Source organism: Coregonus clupeaformis, chromosome 1 (genome assembly GCF_020615455.1).
Source record: "Coregonus clupeaformis isolate EN_2021a chromosome 1, ASM2061545v1, whole genome shotgun sequence".
NCBI lineage: Eukaryota > Metazoa > Chordata > Actinopteri > Salmoniformes > Salmonidae > Coregonus > Coregonus clupeaformis.
In genome coordinates, this window is record NC_059192.1 from 83,021,356 (window position 1) to 83,038,525 (window position 17,170).

Sequence of the window (17,170 nt, forward strand, 5' to 3'; positions counted from 1 at the left end):
TCTCCATTATGTCATTAAATTGAACCTGACTTTCAGGTGTTCTGTAGTCCTTGGTTTTGTCTCATTGAACCTTTCATAAATGGGAAAGTATCTTTCCGCTAAGAGCTTATCTAAATATAATTTGCCATTATCAAGCTTGTTAAACAGTGACAATGTGGTACCATAACATTGATTTATGGATGTCCGAGCACATGCTGTTTAATCCCTGAACTCCATAAAGGAAAAGTGTGTGGATTGTAAGGGTGAGACATGATGTTGTTAGTGATTCACAAGGCCTCTCAACAATGGCACAATGGCCTCTGTTGATCGATTCGATTCCCTGGGCTTGAAAGAGAGCGTAGGTAATGAGCTAAATGGCTTGTTCTGGCCCTTTCAGCAGTTGTATAATAGCCTACCTCCAATAGCCAACAGAATGCACACGCAAAATTTGATCGGTGATATGAATACCACTTTACTGTGTTTCTAAAATGAAAAGCACACAGCAGGCACAATTGGAAATCACTCTGAAAACCAAGGGGATGTGAAGCAAAGGTTGCTGTTTCACAGGCCATTTGCTTGTATTGTCTGTCAGTTATGTTTATTTCTAATCCTGAAAATATTTTAGTTATGTCACCTTCAAAGAGGATTGTGGGTGTGTATACGCTACACTAAAGCCATGTTCTGAAGAACAAGTTTTAAATCCATGAAAGGAAGGGAAATTATTTATTTAAAATCGTTGGAAGTCGTTCGTTCAAGGTCATGGATTTTGGCTAGATGAAACAACATTTTGATAGAGGACATCCTGGCAGTGTGGTGCCAGAAAACAACCTCTCCCTCAACATGATCAAGACAAAGGAGATGATTGTGGACTACAGGAAAAGGAGGACCGAGCACGCCCCCATTCTCATCGACAGGGCTGTAGTGGAGCAGGTTGAGAGTTTCAAGTTCCTTTGTGTCCACATCACCAACAAACTATCATGGTCCAAACACACCAAGACAGTCGTGAAGAGGGCACGACAAAGCCTATTCCCCCTCAGGAGACTGAAATGATTTGGCATGGGTCCTCAGATCCTCAAAAAGTTCTACAGCTGCACCATCGATAGCATCCTGACTGGTTGCATCACTGCCTGGTAAATCAACTGCTCGGCCTCCGACCGCAAGGCACTACAGAGGGTAGTGCGTACGGCCCAGTACATCACTGGGGCCAAGCCATCCAGGACCTTTATACCAGGCGGTGTCAGAGGAAGGCCCTAAAACTTGCCAAAGACTCCAGCCACCCTAGTCATAGACTGTTCTCTCTGCTACCGCACGGCAAGCGGTACCGGAGCGCCAAGTCTAGGTCCAAAATGCTTCTTAACAGCTTCTACCCCCAAGCCATAAGACTCCTGAACAGCTAATCAAATGGCTACCCGGACTATTTTTCTTAAAACTGCATTGTTGGTTAAGGGCTTGTAAGTAAGAATTTCACTGTAAGGTCTACACCGGTTGTATTCGGCGCATGTGACAAATACATTTTTATTTTATTTTATTTGACATTGTAAGCCGCTAGTTAATAGTTTGATGTCTGGGAAACGTACATCAGTAGCCTAGCCTATTTCAACATGCTTGAACGTAAGCATATGTCCAAGCAAACACAAAAGCATTTAACCCTCTCATCTGTGGTTGAATTGAGCTCATTTTGCCAGTTGATAAAGAGGTGAACAAAGCTATTTTCTGGTTGTGTTCAGAAGTGGACAAAAGAAAGAGCCATTTCTAAAGGCTGTGGCTGTGCCTGCAAGCCAAGGCCCCTTGAGTGACAGTGAAACGCCACGTGGGTTATATGCAGATCAGTCAAAGTGAGACAGGGAGGACTCACTGTGAATGTTAAACTCTGCACTCCTGACATTCTGCTGCCGGTTGAGAGAAATGATTACTAATGTCCCCAGTATCACTTGGCTAATGAAAGGAATCGTTATGTATTCAATAAGGACTGTGGGGGAAGGGGGTGGGAATATTTGTCTGTGAAAACAACCCGTGCCCAATTAATCCCCACTTTCAGCAACCGTAGGTGTGTAAGTGGTACAGAGCATTCAGTATGGAAGAAAAGCAAACACTTGCAATTTATCTGCCATGTATTATTGTTGCTTCAGGGTGATGGTGGGTATCTAGGGCCAGCTTTACTGAATGTTTACAACTGTCATGTAAAGTTTACAACTGTCATGTTCAGAAAGGAATAGTAATGTAAAAACAAAACCCAAACCATGAGACTGTCTTTATTTAACACCAACAACCCTTCTTTTAACCTTTATTTAGCTACTTCATGTTCAGCCTTTTATGTTTTAATCTCCTCTGAAAATAGCATGTGCAAACTATTCACCCATGAAAAACAGCAATATATCTGTCCTTTAGTTTTGCTCTCGACAAGCTGAAGACCAAGTTGTTGCCATTTGAACTGTTTCACTGGGCTGTGATTCTCCACTGCTTGATGGAATACTGATGCACTCCGAGGCACTTTTTTGGGCCTTTAGACAAAACTAATTAGAAAAGGGGTGAGACGAATTAGAAAAGGGGTGAGATCCCTTTAAATAATAAATACTTTTTCCCCCTCTCTCTCAGCTTCTCTCATCCAAACAGGTATTTTATTCGTTTCCATAGTAACTAAAAGACTGTCTCAGTGCTCTTGAATGAGGAATCCTCCATGACTGTAAATAGAAGGGGTGTGTAATGGGGTTAAAGCACAGTGGTATAGCGCCCCTCGGAGTCAGGCAGTGTTGACACACGGCCACGCCGGCACCAAAATAACTGCATATACTAGAGGAACTAGAGCTTGTTTGGATTTAGGCATGTCTGTGTGCTTGAATGTAGAGGGCATAAACATGCAATAGCTGTATCCACGCTATGGTCCTTTACAGTCGTATGTCTTTACTCCCTTCCCCCCCCTCTCTCTCTCTCTCTCCCTCTCTCCCTCTCTCTCTCTCTCATTCTCTTTCTCGCTCTCTCTCTGCATTCATATCGGACACGTGATAGCAGCCAACATTGTACGGTCTGTTAGGTTTAAGAAGATTGTGGCGTCTGTTACATTACTGTATGCATAAATAATAATAATAATAATAATATGCCATTTAGCAGACGCTTTTATCCAAAGCGACTTACAGTCATGCGTGCATACATTTTTGTGTATGGGTGGTCCCGGGGATCGAACCCACTACCTTGGCGTTACAAGCGCCGTGCTCTACCAGTTGAGCTACAGAGGACCAACATGATGCTATGTTAAATGTCCTTAAATAGCTAAATTGTAATTCAGTATTACCATGGTATCCCACAGTTGGATGTCTGCTCAGTAGATTGACTCCCCAGTCCCTTGATCTTTGAGATGTTCATATTTTTAGTGGGTTATGTTATTGCCCTGGTTTGTAAATGTATAATGAAGATTGTTACATTACCCTTCTTGACAGACTAAATAATGAAATCCAATATTGCTTATGATAAATATAGAGGCACCAAGGATTTGGAGTCATTGGTACGGTTTGTGTTTTCTATCAAAACCCTTAGTGAGTGAGTGACCCATCATTTGATACCTAAAAGAGAAAGGACACTTTGGCTTGACATGACACTGACTGCTCACAGTGCCAACAGTTCAAAAATGATCTGTGTTAACTAATTCTCTCGCTCCATGTATGTGAAATGTCTAGTTTCAGGCAGGGTAGGCCCCGCTACCAATAGTTTTTTTTCTTACAGTACCAACTCTCAGTCTTGCCATAGAAAGTATGAGGTGAGGGTGATGTGATCAAAGGTATGGGGAAGGAGTTTGATATACAGAGGACCATTTTATATGGGCTGCATCCTGACACCAGGTTTATGAGCTCCACAAGGTATTGTGGGCAGATGAAGGAGCAGACCTGGGGGGGGTGAGCGCTGGGAGGGTTAGAGTGCTGGAGATGTGGCAAGAATCTAAATCCACGATCATTGTAGCAAAGACCAAGGGGATGAAAGAAACAAGGTAGGTGCAGTAAGATCACAGGAGGGTTTCAAGCGATTGGGGATTGACATTTTCTGAAGGGAGTGAGTAATAATAATATGAAAGGAAATTAGAAGAAGGGTTAACTAGGGATTTAGGGTCAGGGAGAACAAGAGGGTGAGCGCTCGCTGCTCTCTAATGTTGTGCGTTCAGTTATTTTCTCTCCTTTGGTCAGTATTTATTCTGAGTTTCTCAAAGTAGTTTTGAGAGCAGTACACTACTAGTCCAGGGGCCCATGTACAGTTACATAATAGAATATTGACATTGACAGAGTTCCTCGGTTGTGTTCTGTTTTCATTGACCTTACATTATAAAGTTGGATACCCTCAATTATTTTATTTCACCCTTCATGTTCATGCTATGTCCTTAAAGGGGAATTTCACCCTGGGGTAATCTGGGCTTGTTTTTATCATGTCTGAGGCATTTCTAGGACAGTGAGATGTGTTTCACACATAATTGCCCAGGAGGAAGGCAGGTCAGGGCTTCGCACGCTGAATGATACACCCTATGATGGCTTCCAGTGTGTATTGATTGGGGGTGGGGGGGTGGGAGTGAGATCTAAAAATACATGTAGTCCTACTTTGTGGCATTTTACAAAGGCTCTATGTTATACTGATCGCGCTATACGTTTTGTGGGTGTAGATATGGTTGTCCATTGCACGTCTTTCAGCGATGTTCCTATCGGCAGATTCATTGCTAAATATACAAGCAGACACAGTTTTTCCAGTCTGATAGACTACAACTTCTGTTGGGCGGCGCTTCGTGCTCTGGCCCCCATCCCTCCCCCAAGGCAGGCTTTTTTGAAAAGGAGGGGGACACTAACAACAATCCTTTGGGCAAAACTGAAAGAACTGACCAGACGCAATGGCTTCAAGTGAATCCTCTCATCAACACTTATTTGACGATGGAGCATCTATTAGCTACATGGTGACATTCAACCATACATGTTTCAATATAGCGAAGAGGATTCTTAACAAAGAGTTGGATTTAGCTTACGTTAGAAGGTCAGCTACAGCCGATGCCAGCACCAAGAGGGCAGATGACAAATACGGTGCCTAGCTAAGTAAGTTATTTTTTCCTGCAAGCCACCTAGCTAGCTAGCTAACTTTAGTTTATCTATGTGCCACGCCTCGCATTTGTAACTTGTTAGCACACGTGTAACATCAGCAACTGTAAATCATTTTACTAGCTAGCTATGTAACATAATTGACGAGGGTTGACATTGGTTATGATCATGACCTTGGATGCATTTCAATCTCACAAAATTATGGGCATGACGCAAGATAGGATTCCAAACAGATGTAAATAACAAGTATTGCATATCCAGCAAGCTAACTAGCTAAGTTTACCAGCAAACAGTGAGGTGAAACAATAATACAAAAATTTACTGTTGTAAATCTCTTAAACTGAAGCTGGTTTTACTATAATAATATTTGCCTAAGCATGCCTGATAGACATGGCTGTAGGTACAGTGCCTTGCAAAAGTATTCAGCCCCCTTGGCGTTTTTCCTATTTTGTTGCATTACAACCTGTAATTTAAATGGATTTTTATTTGGATTTCATGTGATTTACATACACAAAATAGTCCAAATTGGTGAAGTGAAATGAAAAAAACTAATTTTTTCAAGAAATTCGAAGAAAAAAAAATGTTTTACTGAAAAGTGGTGCACGCATATGTATTCACCCCCTTTGCTATGAAGCCCCTAAATAAGATCTGGTGCAACCAATTCCCTTCAGAAGTCACATAATTAGTTAAACAAAGTCCACCTGTGTGTAATCTAAGTGTCACATGATCTGTCACATGATCTCAGTATATGTACACCTGTTCTGAAAGGCCCCAGACCTCTAAGCAAGGGGCACCACCAAGCAAGCGGCACCATGAAGACCAAGGAGCTCTCCAAACAGGTCAGGGACAAAGTTGTGGAGAAGGACAGATCAGGGTTGGGTTATAAAAAAATATCTGAAACTTTGAACATCCCACGGAGCACCATTAAATCCATTATTAAAAAATTGAAAGAATATGGCACCACAACAAACCTGCCAAGAGAGGGCCGCCCACCAAAACTCTCGGGCCAGGCAAGGAGGGCATTAATCAGAGAGGCAACAAAGAGACCAAATATAACCCTGAAGGAGCTCCAAAGCTCCACAGCAGAGATTGGAGTATTTGTCCATAGGACCACTTTAAGCCGTACACTCCACAGAGCTGGGCTTTACGGAAGAGTGGCCAGAAAAAAAGCCATTGCTTAAAGAAAATAATAAGCAAAAACGTTTGGTGTTCACCAAAAGGCATGTGGGAGACTCCCCAAACATATGGAAGAAAGTACTCTGGTCAGATGAGACAAAAATGTAGCTTTTTGGCCATCAAAGAAAACGCTATGTCTGGCGCAAACCCAACACCGCATCACCCCGAGATCACCATCCCCACAGTGAAGCATGGTGGTGGCAGCATCATGCTGTGGGGATGTATTTCATCGGCAGTGACTAGGAAACTGGTCAGAATATAGGAATGATGGATGGCGCTAAATACAGGGAAATTCTTGAGGGAAACCTGTTTCAGTCTTCCAGAGATTTGAGACTGGGACGGAGGTTCACCTTCCAGCAGGACAATGACCCTAAGAATACTGCTAAAGAAACACTTGAGTGGTTTAAGGAGAAACATTGAAATGTCTTGGAATGGCCTAGTCAAACCCCAGACTTCAATCCAATTGAGAATATGTGGTATGACTTAAAGATTGCTGTACACCAGCAGAACCCATTCAACTTGAAGGAGCTGGAGCAGTTTTGCATTGAAGAATGGGCAAAAATCCCAGTGGCTAGCAGCTGTAATTGCTGCAAAAGGTGGCTCTACAAAGTATTGACTTTGGGGGGGTGAATAGTTATGCACGCTCAAGTTCTGTTTTTTTTGTCTTATTTCTTGTTTGTTTCACAAGAAAAAATATTTTGCATCTTCAAAGTGGTAGACATGTTGTGTAAATCAAATAATACAAACCCCCAATCAATTTTATTCCAGGTTGTAATTCAACAAAATAGGAAAAATGCCAAGGGGGGTGAATACTTTCTCAAGCCACTGTAGATACTGTCTGCCTACCTACCTAGGCTAATTTGTACTGTCTGGCCACTGTGCAAAGGTTGAGGGAGGGTTATGCCATATTTCATTATATTAGGCTAGATATTGTTGTAAATGTATTCTCTGTGCCTGTGCACATGTATACATGTTCAACTAGTCTACCCTAATGTTGATGTTATGCTGGCACGGTTCAACTGTTGTTCAAACTGTACAATAGGGTATCATTATTTTTGTTTTTATCGTCTTATAGACAATACCGTGTGGTGCCTGGGCTTCTTCCTGGAGTGGATTCTAGATACAGAAACAGAATTCCTTTGCCTGCGTGTGTCATTATATCAGAACTGTATCTCTCTCTCTCTCTCTGTCTCTCGGGATTAGACATTATGCTGGATTTCAAGCAGATGACTCATGAGGAGCTGAATGGCAGTTTGATCATGACAACACTCCTACCACAGCTTTACAAGTTGAACATACTGTATGTTTCTTTTGGAATAGCAATTTCATCATGACGACCTCTCCCATCATCTGTTGATCACCAGTTCTCTTAGCTACAGATTGTTACACCAGATAATGTGATTTAACCAAAGATGTTTGGTATCCATTACTGATAGTTACAGGATAGGTACTGTTTTGTGTTGCACAGAGATTTTTGACCAACCTTAGCAATGCCGTCTTTGTCCTTGATTCGGGGAAACAGGAGTCTCATAAAATGCTTAGCAGGTCAGGAACATGGTCCAATTCATGCACTTATCAAGAGAACATCCCTGGTCATCCCTACTCTGATCTAGCGGACTCACTAAACACAAATGCTTCGTTTGTAAATGATGTCTGAGTGTTGGCGTGTGCCCCTGACTATCTGTACATTTTAAAAACATGAAAATGGTGCTGTCTGGTTTGCTTAATGTAATGAATTTGAAATTATTTATACTTTTACTTTTACTTTTGATACTTAAGTATATTTTAGCAATTACATTTACTTTTGATACTTAAGTATATTTAAAACCAAATACTTTTATACTTTTACTCAAGTAGTATTTTACTGGGGGACTTTCACTTTTACTTGAGTCATTTTCAATTAAGGTATCTTTACCTTTACTCAAGTATGACCATTATGTACTTTTTCCACCACTGGCCCTGTACAATTGATAAAAATATATTATGTGAATCCATAAAGGCAGACACATTTCGAAGTATGATAGAAAATATCCATATTTATTTTATGGTGGTTCTACATCAGGGCTGTCCAACCCTGTTCCTGGAGAGCTACCATCCTGTAGGTTTTCACTCCAACCCTAATCTAGCACACCTGATTCTAATAATTAGCTGGTTGATAAGCTGACCCAGGTTAGTTACAACTGGAGTTGGAGCGAAAACTTACAGGAGGGTAGCTCTCCAGGAACAGGGTTGGAGACCCCTTTTCTACATGGTCTCATGCTGAGCCACACTAGCTGCGTTTACACAGGCAGCCCAATTCTGATATTTTTTTCCATTGATTGGTCTAAATCACATCAGATCTTTTTCAGAACTGATCTGATTGGTCAAAAGACCAATTTATGAAAAAAATATCTGAATTGGGCTGCCTGTGTAAACGCAGCTAGTGTGGCTCAGCATAAGACCATGCAGAATATTTGCTGGTACTGCATGTCTCCTGGAAATACATGGTTGTTGTCCTAGCATTTAGCACTTTTTGAGAGGAATGATCAGTCAACAAAGGGAATGGGCTTGGGAGCTAAAGAAGGTGTGAATAGTCTTTAGAAGGTGGTTCTTACACATATTAATTGTTGTGTATGGGAGATTGAGGAGAAATGGCACCTCAATCACTCACATACACAACAATACATTTACTGTCTAAGCACAACCCTGCACAACCAAAACCCCCTTCCTCATCTCAAAGTACAGTCTGTAAACCTCCCCAGCTCATTGACTTTGACAGATCATTCTTGTCAATAGTAGCCCTTTGCAGGGGTAGACATGTCTTTGTATTGTGTTTTGAGAATCTGCAGAGAGAAGAGTGAGGTGGTTGTGTCATTACTGTTGTAGTCTTGATTTTATACCTTTCAGTGTCCCTTGCTTGTTTCTGTCCCACAATCTTGTTGTGCTCCATAACCGTAAGGTGCATTCGCTCCCTCATGCTTGTGTACACAAAATGCACCCGCTTTGGGGTATTTTTCAGCAGGGCACTGTGGAATGACTCCAGATAACCTGAGTTTTACAAAAAGAAAAGGTAAAAAGAGAAGAGGGGTAGACTAAATTGATTACATTGTCTGGAAGGTACTCTGTGGTCCTCAGGCTACCTTTAACCACCTGTAACCCCATAACACAAATCATACAAACACTACCCAATTCATGTTTATACCATGCTTACTGTATCTTAGCCAACTTACCTTCACCCTGTGCAGAGCTAGAGGTTGGAAGCTCATGTTGGTGGAATCAGATTCTGTACCACCTACAACAAAATACTCAACAATACACAATTTAACCACCCCACTAATTGTATTGAGCTTTATTAGACTGGCTAGCTAAGCATACCTAACATGGACATTTCAATATTGTCAGCTTGCTGTTAGCTAACTAGCGTCACTAAATTGGCAGCAAGATTGCTAGACAGTTGAGGCTGTCTGAGAACCAACTAACCAACATTAGACAATTTATACACATTCATCATTGCTACCAACACACAAACAGAGAGTGAGTTAGCTATATCGACAATTCTATTTTTAGTAATGGAGTGTTTTCCAGACAAGGGTGGAATAGATGGCTACCAAATTGAGATACTCTTATTTAGTAACATTAGCTAGCTTACGTTAGCTAACGTCAGTCAAAGACAGCACAAACAAACAAACATTTTTACTTTACTGAAGGTAGCTACCAGTCTAGCAGTGACTACCATGGCATAGGCAAAATTGATTGACTGTGTGTATACCAAAAGATAGCTACATGATTTAGCTGATGGCCTTCAGAGTTCAAGACTGTAACGTAAGCTAGCTGGCTAATTTACCCAGCTAGGCTAGCAAGCTAGCTAACGTTAGGTTACCTCTAATTGCGAATCTTCCGTTTTGTTGTGAAGGAAAAAAAATCAATGGTATCTCAGTTGTCGTCGAAATGGGTTCCCCATCAGTTCAGCCTGAAAATCCCTCTGATTAACTTTGGTCACCACATCATTCTTGATAGCCGCAAGCCACTGGTAGAATTGGGGTGAATCTCTAGTATGTAGAATGGTGAAACATATCTAATTTTCGTGCTTGTTTGTAATTAGCTCAGCCTGGCACATAACACCACATGGGCATGATGAAAAACATTAGTGAAAAACAAATGTTTTCACAAAAATCTTGCCTAGAGAAGTTTTGAGATTACTGTGTGTTAGTCGTTCTAAGTAAACAACGCCATTATTCATGTTGTGGCCACGCCCCCCTCTACCTAGCGGGCGGTATCAGCATTCGCTATGAATGCCGGACTTAGTGGTTCACTATGAGCAGACGAATACATAGGGAGTCGAAACTTCCCGATTCTGCCAGTGAAATGAAAATGTGCTAGTTTTAGCTTGTGGTTTGGAAAATTGTGATGTTTATGATAAAAACGTAATGTGGTTAATATAGTAATGACTATATGCCATGGCAGAGCCAGGGTGGAATTCCCCTTTAAAGTAAAGCCACGTGTTTCTATGGAGCCATTGACATCAGTATATTTAATCTCTGGACCCATTACAGGCCATATTAAGAATTTACACATGCCTAAGGGCAACTAACACACAGTGATTTGTGAAATCTTAATCATGTTAACCTTTAACCCAATGAGTCCCACCGCCACGCCAGTACGATTTGGACTTCTAACCCCTTTTAAACATTGTGTGTTTGAGCTACAGACTTCTGGGTTGTACTTTTGGATTTGTCTATTTCTTCTGCATCAGTTGTCTGTGTGAGCTAGAGCGGTGTTTGTGAGACAAGGGCGGTTCCCAAAGGGGCCCGGGCTGGGTCTTTTTACAAAAACGTCTGTGGAGTCTGAATAGTTTGAGCTACAAACTATTAAAAGCTATCTATGAAAAGCTGAGACTCTCACAAACACTCACATGTCTATGACGCTCACCAGCTACACAAGAGTTGTTAGAAGGTAAGGGTTCTTCTACATAGAAGATCATAGGAAATCCAACAACGTAGTGTCTATAATACTGTAATAAGCTCACATAGTTGCTGTCACAAACTCCAAACTCCACACAGTTGCCACTGACTAGTTGGATATTCATTTTCCACTGAGAAAAACAATTTATGTACTTACAGCATTCATATAAATTCATTTGTATCAGGTTTTTGCTTTGGCTGACCTTTTTTTTATTGACATTTGTCAATAAAACTCATGAATGCAACTGTTTATTTCAAATTGTTTTGTGTTTTACTTGTAGCCTGGTTGTCCTGAAAATAAAATGGTAAAACACTTCATTGTAAGGCTAAATAAAGGGCTATACATGCAGTCAGATCAAATCACATTTTATTTGTCACATGCACCGAATACAACAGGTGTAGACCTTACTGTGAAATGATTACTTACAAGCTCTTAACCAACAATGCAGTTCAAGAAAGAGTTAAGAAAATATTTACTAAATAAGCTAAAGTTTAAACAAATAAATAATAATAACACTATAAAATAACAATAGGGGTACCGGTACCGAGTCAATGTGCGGGGGTACAGGTTAGATAAATGAAAAGCCGATTTTTGCTCGGGTCTCGGGGCTGATAGGGTTAATGTTAGTCTGAAACTGTTGATATTCTGTACAGTGAGTTTAGATCAATATGCAATGCCTCTGATAAACATGTTTTTTGGTAGTTGGATTGCTGAAAAAGGTCACAGCAGACATAATTTAACACAGTTTATACCTGTTATTTCCAGAAGGGAATTTTTAAACAGTTTTTAGTTGTATTAGCCTTAAAGGTAAAGTTGATTCAAATTACACATTTCGCCAATCTTATGGACATAGGCCTATGTAACAAAACACGTTGTGGATTGAGTTTTAACAATGTTTTTATTGGCTGCTATGAATGTCAAATGATGCTCCAGATGTGAGGATTAATAGAACATCCTTGTTCCAACACTACAGCTCGCAGCTAGTGCACTGACTCTTATCCTATGTTAATCCATGGTGCTTGTCCTTTCAGGATTATTGTCTCTGGGAATTGAGTAACACCGAGGTTGTTTTGTTGTGTCTTTCAGCTCCTTGTGGTGGCCATTATAATGGATCTGAAGGCGTGGTACTCTCTCCTAACTTCCCCCACAACTACACCACTGGGCAAACCTGCTCCTACTACATCACTGTCTCTGGAGAATTTGGTGAGGTTAATCAAATGCATCATTATTAATGCAACACTTAAACTTATTCTATGCTTGACTAGTTTTACACCTCTGATTTATCTGCCTATTCGTGGGTTGCACCTCTGTCACTTGGACGCATCGTTGCCATTGTGATCAACGTTCTACAGACTCCACAGCCACATTAATGTCCAAAAGTAGAACGTGAGCTAATGACTGTTTCGCCTAAATTACACTAGTGGCTTGAAAATGGACATTGCTAAAGTAGGCAAATATTTAGTAGGAAACAGCTTAGCCATCATCATCATCATATTTACATTAGACTGATGGCAATGTTGTCATTAGCTAGCAAAGTTTGTCAAAAATAGCTAACATTAGCTAACACACTTTTGTACATTGCGCTGTTCTGTACATTTTACCTTATTTTAGCGCCCCAAAAACGTAATACTTCCAGGTCAACTGTAATATGAATACCATTGTAAAGCACAATTTCTCCCCTTTCCAGCAAAATCAATGACGAGACCTTCATTCTGCCCATCTCTGCATGATTGAAGAAAGCAATGGAGCTCCGCCGGGTCTTTTTAAAAATGGCGGGTGGGGAAGCGAAAGCTACTGCGTCATAGTGAAAGGGGGAGATATGTTGTGTGGGGAACCGGCTTTTTTCACCCAATTTGTCCAACTTATCACCTCTAAAATGTAAATAAAACACTATAAAGAGTTTATATAATGTCTCATTACATACCTATTTGAAGGTTTATGTCGATTTTGAATAGTGTTTTTAGGGCGCCGCTAAATTTATCTTCACAATTAAACTGTGGGTGTCACGGTTTTTGAGAGTCATGATGGCTCGCAGTGGTTATGCGAAAAATTAACAATTTACTGAATTAACTAATGATGAGCTCACAAGTAATTAACTTTACACTCACCATTACACTCACCATTGATCATTTCTTGTTTTTAATCTGCGACAGAAGCGCTACACCTGGTGGAAAGAGGCTGTATGGCACAGAATTAGTTGAATAATGCGTGTCGTACGTTACGTCATGACATGTCACACTTTAACGTACAGCGTCAGCGGGGTCCGTTTTTTCAACTTTTCTCCAATACTATTTGTCCATTACCATGTCAATCAACGCTGAATCGAAACTTAGTTCACACCCCGGATTTTGATGCCAACACAGTCGCTACAGTCCCATTAGTTTTCATTGCAGCCTCGTTTGAATGCCGCGGTTGTCCACATATGTACGGAACGGAGTTAGCTACCGTTAGCAATACTAATGTTAGCTAGCTAAAATCCGGTGGTCTCCCCTCAATCTTAGAACAGGAAGGCCCGCACACTGTTTATGCTCCCAATTCACTGCTTTATTGACAATGTTTAGATCCAAAACAGATCTTCGTCAGGTCAAACACTTAGTGCTCACATCCCAAAATATACACATTTCACCTCACATGACCATTACGCCCATGACACATGGTGTGTGTGGAAACAATTCAATTATCTTTTGCACAGAGTCAGTCATAATTAAAGGTACATATGGTCATAAAATATTATATACAAATCTGTCCGAGTTAAAACATAGGCAACAGTAAAAAAGATTACGTTGGAAACTGTTGGAATACCCGCCCAAATGACCATTACGCGCATGATGTGCGGTGGCTGTAGATGTAATTACAGTGACCTATTTTTATTTTCTTCCAAATTGCGTACCTCTAATAATTTGATATCAATGAGATGGGCACGTATTAGTTACAGAAAATCTAATATATTCGTATGTATAAAATGACCAAGTGGAAACCTGGATGGCAAGACAAATCAACATAACACATTCATGTAAGAAATGGTCTGATATCAAACTCTTGGTTCAGACCTTTAGGAGGCATGGTGGACAAACTGTGAATACAATACAATTCTCTAGACTATTTTAAATTGACACCCCTGAAATCTCCTCATATTCAGGCGTATAGAAAGCATAGATCAGTCATGAAGTGCTGAATCACGGACAAGGTATGCTAGTCATCCCTGGTTCTTGTTTGACCTCACACAAGTCATGCTTTCTTAATTGTGAGTGATATGCAGCAGGTATGACATCCAAAACATCTCTAATTGCATAAGGTATTTATCTAGCTCTCAGTGTGTGTTTATCATGCATGACCTGGTGTAGCAGATGTGAAATCGCTAGTTAAACAGTGTTGGCTAGTCCATTGTGTAGTGACATCACCCACCCTGAGACCTGAGTCGGCCCCAGGCCCCAGCCTATAACAACAATGGTTTTGGTAGGTGAGTGGTTATCGCGCTAGCTTTGTGTCATTGTTGACAAGAGACCAAATCCCAAATTACCATTTTAAGCACTCAATTTTCCATTTGGGGACATGATTGTTTTGTAGCCACGATTTACATGTGCTGTGATAACCTGTATGATGTCCCCATTTTGCCTCCTCAGTGGTATTTGGGCAGTTTGCCTACTTTCAGACAGCAATGAATGACTCAGTGGAACTATTTGATGGGGCCAGTCAGAATGCCAGGCTGCTAAGCTCCCTCGCTGGGTTTCACTCAGGTAAGTAATAGCTTTCCATTCCTTCCATTGTTTATAGTCTTTAAATGAACAAAACTAATGGAAAACACTTGCACATGTGGATTTTGTTTGCCGTCAGTTGGGAAACAGAAGAGGTGTTGCTAATACAAAAGGCCTCAGCATGATCTCTGTATTAGTAACTGCTGTTGGCACTTATTACTGTCTCGTTCAAAATGTTTTAATTTCAGTAATTAGTATTGTGACATTACATCCATGCAAGAACAGGAAGGGCAGCCATTTTGGAAATAAGCGTTGCTTCAACGAGTATCCAAAGACACTGTCCTTATACAGTGGCCACATTTATCTCACAACCTCTATAATTGCGTGACATCCATGCAAGACCAGCAATAATTTATTGGGATTAAGAATATAAACATGGGGATACTTTATGCATAAAGATTAAAGCACATAGCCTGTTGCAATCCAACCCTGTTTTGAAATGCAAGGCAGAAGAGTGTTTGACGTGATAGGATTTGATGTAATAGGGATGCTTTTTTATGTGTTATCAAAATGTCAGCCATTATGTACTGTATCTACCCACTTAAAACAGGATTCCTCACTGAAGATAGAACCAATCACAAATAAACATGTTGTATTTTAATTTTTTATGATGAGTCTGTTCCACCAAGCTCAACGGTCATATACCTTATAGACTATTCTCTCAGTATTTTTATTCTTTCAAGCCACCTAATACAATTTGAGAATTGCTGTCCCCATCTGATTTATCGCTGTTATTGGGGAAGGTAATTACATTTCTGAACAGAAATCACCCTCAACATTACATTATTTTGAGGAATGATGAAGGCCAATGAATATAAACTGTTTCTATGGCACCTTTTACTATTCAGATTTTTTTATTCTGCAGTGCAACAATATATTCCCAAGGGAGATGCTGATTGTTTGATTTTACTTTGTCTTTGAAAACGTTAGATTTCCCCATTCAGTAATGCAGTATGTGGAGTACTATAGAAATGTAAATTAAAAGGTTATTACTGAGTTAGATAACACATGAATTACCTCTGACATGTCCAATACGTGTACACTAATCTTCTATGGGTTTCTATCAACAAATAACTTGTGTTTTCCCTGTCTATTCATGGTGACATTTGAATTATAATGATACATTACATCATACAGGTTCATAATGCATTGGGTGTTTTCACCTAAATGGAGGCTGATTAGCCACCTACATTAGCCACATCCACAATAAGCTACTCTACTTTATTATAGGCTTTCAAATGTCATGGCTTTCAAATAAATTCAAGCCATTAAGAAATACTCCCTACCATGTTTCATCGTCCAGCTCATTCATCACAGCTGATGAAAAGTTTCAACTCAGGCCTACTATTGTGTATAGAAAGTTGTTTCCTTGTCCAACATTCTCATTATTGATAAGACTTAGTGTGCCCCTTTATTATTAAAATAGTCCTCTACTGCATAGATAATACTTCAAAGATAAACTGCCAACATCATGCTATTTACCCATCAAGATTTTGAATGGGAGCTGGTATATTTATAAGAAGCTATTCATCATGCAGCCTAGGTATTGTTCTGTATAGCATACAAGAAGGGTCGGGGATCTCAAGAAAGAGCACTGTTGGCTTCAGAGGGTTAACACTGTAAGTCAGCATATTGTGCTGTTTAAAAAAAAAAATATTTTCATATTTTTATCCTTTATTTTGTAGGAGAGACCTTGCCCCTGGCCACATCAAACCAAATTATGGTGCGATTCACTGCAAAGAATGGTCCTTCTGCCAGGGGTTTCCACTTTGTTTACCAAGGTATGTGTACATACTTTAGCAATACATACACACACTCTGGTCACATGCATGACAATTCCTCACAGTTTTTACCCCTGTGGCAGTGGGTGTTTTTCTGGGGGTCCTGGAGGCCTCCGACAGTCCACCCACCACAGGCACCAGAGGGTCTTATCTACCGGTGTTATTGTTCACACATTTGTCAGGCTGTTCAGGGGGTTTGCTGTTATCTCTCTTGCCCCATGGCAGCCTAGGGGACCAGTCCTCTAATCATTACAGCTGCGCAGGGCATGTCATGGGAAAAGGGAATTTTATCTGCATTACTGTAGTAGTCAAGGAGCAGAAGGGCTCACAACCTCCATACAGATACAACGTTGAAAGTATGTTGAAAGTGTCATATCTAATATTCAAGGACTCTTGCATAATCAATAGAAAATGTCACACATGAATATATAAAATAGAAACCCACGTTTTATAAAACGTTTCCAGGATGGAGTAC

At 40.4% G+C, this 17,170-nt stretch overlaps 1 protein-coding gene across 1 annotated transcript in view; it reads left to right on the plus strand.

The window, feature by feature from the left end:
- Nucleotides 1-17,170, plus strand: part of LOC121575262 (CUB and sushi domain-containing protein 1-like) — a 190,404-nt gene that overhangs the window by 69,379 nt on the left and 103,855 nt on the right. The window contains exons 24-26 of the mRNA XM_041888234.2: nt 12,246-12,362; nt 14,783-14,896; nt 16,600-16,695. Of these exons, the coding sequence (XP_041744168.2) occupies nt 12,246-12,362; nt 14,783-14,896; nt 16,600-16,695 (327 nt within the window). The remainder of the gene's footprint in view (nt 1-12,245; nt 12,363-14,782; nt 14,897-16,599; nt 16,696-17,170) is intronic.